Here is a 7,240-nt window from a genome sequence, read left to right as displayed (position 1 = left end):
ATGCACATGATACCAAACAGCATGACACCCTTTGTGACACCCTGGACATTTATTTGTTTTTATAGCTGGATTATTTTTTTGTTTTTTTATCTGGGTAGCCCAACTATGACATTTTTGTCATAAAAGGCCTTAAGACTAACCAAAACAAAAGAAGAGTTGCCGGAGGTATCTAAAGGGCAATATTCCATTTCACCAATAGATGGCAGAAGTAAGTTGTGAGTGTCTTGTGCTGTGTTAACCCAGTATAAATGTAGAGCAATCCTGTTAGCAGCCAAAACAGCTGTGCTTAACAGGCATCTGGAGGGAAATATAATCATTCATCGGGTGCAACAAAAACATTTCTTCAAATGAGCTCACACTTGAAAATGTGATACAGATTACAGAAGAGTTTTAAATATCAAACATTATTACTGTCACCAATGTATAAATACATTGGTGACATTTATATAATGTATTTTTTTCTTTGCAACCAAATAAGGCCATTTTAAAATATCATTGCAGAGGAATAAAACATTGTCACTTCACTGTAGGTGTACCAAAAATGTAAAGTCCAAGTTCTTTTTAGAATTTTATCAATTCAGGTTTAAAGTCATTAAACTCATAACTCCAGTTCGACTGAGGTCCCCACCTTTGCTTCTGATGGCTGCTTTATGAAATGTTTCTTAACTGAAAAGACTAATACATTTATACATACAATTTTACACAATGAAGACTGCAGCAGGTGCAGGCTGTTGATGATTTAAAGTTTATAAAAAATGTAAGTGCTTCACTTGTGCATCTAGCAGAACTAGCTCAGCACATAACAGAGCATTCGAGACTATGTATGTCAACTACCTCTAAGTTTTAAAAAGGTTTTTAAAAGAATTATTAAAAGTCACCATTTTATAACTCTTTTCCCACACCACAATCCATCTGTAGTCTATGATTCTTTAAAGTTGTGTTTTTCATCCCCGATCCTTTGCTCTTGTATTTAATTGAAAGTAGAGACAAGCTTAGAGCCTTTTGTAGAAGGATCATTTATTACTTAGAAAGTTACCCCAATGGTTCATCATGACCCCAGATCATTTTGGAATTGTGTTCTCTATTTCTTCTTGAACTAGGATCAAGTTTTAGCTTCATTCAAGTTTCAGTAAATAATGAGACAGGTTTTAATTAACTGAACCTATTTTCCGTGTTTTTAATAGTAGTATCTTGAGTATACAGTGATATATATATTTGTTTTACCTTTTAGATGGTGGGAAGACATGAACACATGGTATTTTATACTACAGATACAGGTAAGTTACAAAATGCATATATGTATGATTATGACTGATAAACAAAAGTGAAAACTGTGACTGGTTAATCATTTAGGACATTCAGAAATGGTATATTTCATTAATACCAAGATATTCAACACAAATGTGACGGTCAGGGTACGTGAGAAAAGCACATTATTGTGTTTTCTAATTTGAGCAGCTCTTTAAGGAAACAAAACAGGGTCTTCTGAGGAGGTCTACTCAGTTAGGTCTTATTGCTTTTAATTTCTATAATAAATTAGTTGAAATTAAATTTTGATTTAATAAAGATGTTATGTGTGGTGTGTGAAAGTTACAGCTGTTGTTGCTTTCATTTGTAAACTATCATTTGTTGTGATTGTGCTTAGAATTAACTCTGAATGGACTGCCTTAATAAGAACACAAATATATGTGTTGTATTGCTATTGCTTTTAACTTTTGTTATCACTGTGTTTGGGTAAGTCTCAGTATATTTTTTAAAAGCATATAATAGATGCAATCCTCAGATTTATTTTTTTGGAATATTAATGGGAGCAATGTTCTTTCTCATACCAGTGACAGCATTGATTTCTAATGGAATTCCACCTGGACATTAGTAATGACACTATTGCTGGTTTGTCAGCAGCCATGACAGCAGCACCAGACAGGATGCAGTGATGACACTGATCTTGTGACTTACTCCGCTTGACACCTCTGTAAATAAATGTTGAGAAAAGCAAACAGGACATTGTTTTAACATAAACACTTATGTAACATTGTAAATTCTTGATTTAAGATTTTAAATTTAATATTGCTTACGTGTGTCATTCACAAAAACAGAGTTGGTGTCAATGATGAAGGCTGTGATGTTTGGAGCTTTTTTGATTAGAAGCTGTCCAATCTGAGTGTTGTTGGGAACAGATGTAGATGCGAATCCAAGTTTCAAAGAGTTCTTGATTGAGCCATTACTACAAAAGAAATTACCAAACAATGCTGCTTTATTGGCATTGATTAATGACTGATAATGTTAAAATTTTGGAGACCTATTAAATAAATTACCTGTATTCAGTCACTTGCAGGGAGCGAAATGAAGAAAATGCACTTTGGTAGATAGGTGTAATCTGCAGAAATACAAGCAAGCTAAAAATAAGTTTCTTTCTTTGATTGGTTCACTTGTTTACTGTGTTTTTAATGGTGATAATTCATTTGTACTCTACAATGACACTTTCTTCCATTCAACCAATTTAATTCCTTTTGTGACTAACACTTTAAATCTGTAATTCACTCCGTTTATGCGAGAAACTGATTTTCAGTGTTCACTTGTTCATTGTTAACTTTTAAAATGTTTTCTTTTGGTTAAAATGCAGACATTTTGATGTTTTACCAAGAGAGATACTTACTATTGTGTCAATCAGAGAGGTTCGAATTAGAGATGCTGAGGATGACAGATTCTGCAAATCACTGGTAAATATCTCCTTTGTTTTGAAAACCAGTTTCACTCTTGTGATTCCCTCAGCAGTTGCAGTAGTTGTTGGTGTAGAAGCGGTGTTTGGAAGAGTTGTAGTTGTATTTGCAGTTGTTGTGGCAGATGTAGCTGTGGTTGCAACTGTTTTTTCGTTTGATTTGGTATTAGGGTTGGAAAAAGACAAAAGAGAAATTATTAAAAAAATATTTGTGGTTGTACTCCACTTACCACTTTGACATCAATAAAAACAGAGAAGAATTATCACCTTTCTGACAGTTTTAAGATACAAACTGAGAAATCTGTAAAAGTACAATTCATAGCAGAGCTCCTAGATTGGATTGCCTTAGATTGAACAGGTGGAGCTACTGAAGTGGCCAGTGAGTGTACAGTGGCATTCCCCTAAAACGATACCACTTGAATGCTTATGAAACTGCTCATGACACAGGCAGTGTCATGAGCAGTGTCAATATCAGTGAGTATATTTTTACATTCAAAGACTTACTGCAGTAATATATAAAACAATTTACTATAGCAATATATAGAGCAACTGTTTACTTACGAGCTGCTTGAATGGAATTGGGCAACACAGTGATGTTGAAGGTGTTGTTGGGGTTAGACACAGCGTCTACTAGTGTTTTTGCCACATCCTCAACCTGTGGGATATCTGCAGGTAGAGCAGTGTTGTTGAACTGAACCCCCACCACTGCTTCAGTAATAGCTGTTAGTGTTTTGACAAAAGCTTCTCTGTATCAGTAAAAACAAAAACAAATCCCAATTAAAAAAATTTACATCAATATTTCATACATGTAAATTTATTTCCCAACTTTTGTCATCATTGACATTTTTACATTATAATTCTGATTATTGTACATAGAGTAAATTAAAAAAATTAAAAAGTCTACCTAAATTCTCTCACAAAGACCTTCTCCAAAAGAATTCCATACTTTGTCTTGTAGATGGGATACCACTGTGAAAGAAAAGTAATTACAATCTAAATAATAAAAACAATAACACCACACATAAAATAATACAATTTGACAATGTACTCACCATTTTTACAACTTGGTCTTCAAGAGTCTTAAACTGAATGCTGTTTTTATCTATAAGTTGTGGTACAAAAGGTTCATCCAAAACTGCTGTGACATCAACAAATACTGAGGGAGTTGAAGTTGTAATTCCAGTAGTACTAACAGTGGTGGGTAATGTTGTTATTGATGATGCAGCACTTGTTGTGGGAGTAGGTGTCTCTGCTGGGCTTGCTGTGGGGGAGGCTGTAGACCCAACTGTGGTTGTTGGGGCGACTGTAGTTAGAGAAGCTGTGATGTTTGGAGCAGCTGTTAGGGCTGAGGCTGCTGTGGTTGGAACAGTCGTGATATTTGGGATAGCTGTTGTTGGACCAGCTATAGTTGGAGCAGCTGTATTAGGAGCAGATGTGGCTGGACCAGCTGTGGTAGGTGGAGCAGCTGTGATGGTTGAGGCAGCTGTGGTTGGGGCAGCTGTGATATTTGGTGCAGCTGTTGTTGGACCAGGTGTAGTTAGAGCGGATGTGGTTGTGCTAGCGGTGAGGGTTGCGGTTGCTGTAGATGGAGCACCTGTGGTTGGACCACCAGTGGTAGCAGCTGTTGTCACATTTAACATAATATTTAAGGTAAAAAAAGTAAAAAAAAAACAATATGCAGAAAACTGGAAATCAAAGAAATTATTGAGCTTTTAATTATAACAGGTTGCAGTTTTAATCCTTCTTCCGACAGTAGATTTTCTGATGATTTTAATTAATCGTCTGCTGTTTGTCAAGCTAACAGTAAAAAAAACTATGCAAAGAAACGGTTTATTAAATTAAGTTTGTAATATTTTCAAAGAACTGAGAGTATGGAGTGAAACAGATCATTTCAACCCCATCAAAATTATACAATAAATGACCACATGTTACTGGAGTCGTTAATGGTTGTACTCCACTAAACACTTAGACCATAATATCACTAAGTACATTTCTGCATTCAAACATGTACTACAGCAACATATACGGCAACTGATTACTTACGAGTTGCTTTGATGGACTTGGCCTCCACTGTGATGTTGAAGGTGTTGTTGGGGTTAGACACAGCGTCTACTAGCGTTTTTGCTACATCATCAGCCTGTGGGATATCTGCAGGTGGAGCAGTGCTACTGAACTGAACCCCCACCACTGCTTCAGTGTTAAACCCTTGCATGTTGCCAACAGCTTCTCTGTAAACACCACCAAAAACAAAAACCTCAGTCCAATGAAGTTAACGCTTAGAACTGATACACGTGTGAATATTCCCATTGTATTGCTATTAGAAACATTAGGAAATTATATCACATTATGAGCACAACCCAGAGAGAAAAGCAACCCCAAATCTTACCTAAACTGTCTGACAAAGACGTGGTCCACAAGTGCTCCATAGTGTGTCTTGTAGACTTTATACCACTGTGGGAGGAAAGCAATTACAAGTTAAACGACAAATATGAAAACGCCCTAAATTCTAAAGACAGCATTTGACTCATTTAACAGAAAATGGAAAATAACAGAAAAAACTGACATGTTGTCAAGGTACTCACCATTTCTACAACTTGTACTTCAAGAGTCTTGAATTGCGTACTGTTTTTATCTGAGAGTTGTGGCACAAATGGTACAGCCAAATCTGCTGTGACATCCACAACTACAGGGGTTGCCGGAGTCGTGGTGGTAGTTGGAGTTGTGGTGGTTGGAGCTGCTGCTGCATTTTAGATGATATTTAGGGATTTTTAAGAATCAAGTAAACAAAACATATGAAGGAAATGTACAACAAAAAGTGAGCTTTTAGTTATAGTAAGTGACCATTTTGTTTCTTGTCACACTGAAGTTTGTGATAATTATGATTCTTCATCGTCTGCTACTTGTCAAAGAAAAATCGAATTAAAAAAGTGATAAGAATGAAATCTATTTTACATTTGGAAGCATTGGGAAGAAATTGAGAACCCATAGACCCCATTCTTAATTAAGGCAGATCCTGAAACTATAGCAGCGAATCACGCCTGGGTACTGTTTTTATGTATAATTGTTTCCTATGAAAGCAGAGTTTTTTAACGTGATTCAAGAAAAAAAATGACAAAAGACCACCACCACTGACACAGGCAGTGTCAATATCACTAAGTACATTTCCGCAGTCAAACATGTACTACAGCAACATATACGGCAACTGATTACTTACAAGTTGCTTTGATGGACTTGGCCTCCACTGTGATGTTGAAGGTGTTGTTGGGGTTAGACACAGCGTCTACTAGCGTTTTTGCTACATCATCAGCCTGTGGGATATCTGCAGGTGGAGCAGTGCTACTGAACTGAACCCCCACCACTGCTTCAGTGTTAAACCCTTGCGTGTTGCCAACAGCTTCTCTGTAAAGAGCACCAACAACAAAAACCTCAGTCCAATGAAATAAACGCTTAGAACTGATACACGTGTGAATATTCCCATTGTATTACTATTGGAAACATTAGGAAATTAGATCACATTATGAGCACAACCCAGAGAGAAAAGCAACCCCAAATCTTACCTAAACTGTCTGACAAAGACGTGGTCCACAAGTGCTCCATAGTGTGTCTTGTAGACTTTATACCACTGTGGGAGGAAAGCAATTACAAGTTAAACGACAAATATGAAAACGCCCTAAATTCTAAAGACAGCATTTGACTCATTTAACAGAAAATGGAAAATAACAGAAAAAACTGACATGTTGTCAAGGTACTCACCATTTCTACAACTTGTACTTCAAGAGTCTTGAATTGCGTACTGTTTTTATCTGAGAGTTGTGGCACAAATGGTACAGCCAAATCTGCTGTGACATCCACAACTACAGGGGTTGCCGGAGTCGTGGTGGTAGTTGGAGTTGTGGTGGTTGGAGCTGCAGCTGCATTTTAGATGATATTTATGAATTATTAAGAATCAAGTAAACAAAAACTATGAAGAAAATGTCCAACAAAATGTGAGCTTTTAGTTATAGTAAGTAACCATTTTGTTTCTTGTCACACTGAAGTTTGTGATAATTATGATTCTTCATCTTCTGCTACTTATCAAAGAAAAATCGAATTAAAAATGTGATAAGAATGAAATTTGTTTTACATTTCCATGCATGGGAACAAATTGAGATCCCATAGACCCCATTCTTAATTAAGGCAGATCCTGAAACTACAGCAGCGAATCACGCCTGGGTACTGTTTTTATGTATATTTGTTTCCTATGAAAGCAGAGTTTTTGAACGTGATTCAAGAAAAAAAATGACAAAAGACCACCATCACTGACACAGGCAGTGTCAATATCACTAAGTACATTTCCGCAGTCAAACATGTACTACAGCAACATATACGGCAACTGATTACTTACGAGCTGCTTTGATGGACTTGGCCTCCACTGTGATGTTGAAGGTGTTGTTGGGGTTAGACACAGCGTCTACTAGCGTTTTTGCTACATCATCAGCCTGTGGGATATCTGCAGGTGGAGCAGTGCTACTGAACTGAACC

General features: G+C 36.6%; 1 protein-coding gene across 1 annotated transcript; it reads right to left on the bottom strand.

Annotated features, from left to right (window-relative positions):
• Positions 1-1,011: 1,011 nt before the first annotated feature.
• LOC137137250 (myb-like protein X) lies at positions 1,012-4,838 on the bottom strand. Its single transcript, XM_067523273.1, has 8 exons — positions 4,763-4,838; positions 3,772-4,340; positions 3,624-3,688; positions 3,281-3,465; positions 2,657-2,862; positions 2,316-2,377; positions 2,076-2,224; positions 1,012-1,970 (listed from the first exon to the last, which is right to left on the bottom strand). The coding sequence occupies exons 2-8, from the start codon at positions 3,772-3,774 to the stop codon at positions 1,882-1,884; spliced, it is 759 nt and encodes a 252-aa protein (XP_067379374.1). The 5' UTR covers positions 3,775-4,340; positions 4,763-4,838; the 3' UTR covers positions 1,012-1,881.
• Between the last annotated feature and the right edge of the window lie 2,402 nt (positions 4,839-7,240).

This window comes from Channa argus, chromosome 12 (assembly GCF_033026475.1).
Source record: "Channa argus isolate prfri chromosome 12, Channa argus male v1.0, whole genome shotgun sequence".
Taxonomy (NCBI): Eukaryota; Metazoa; Chordata; class Actinopteri; order Anabantiformes; family Channidae; genus Channa; species Channa argus.
This window is presented reverse-complemented; position numbering and strand designations above follow the sequence as displayed.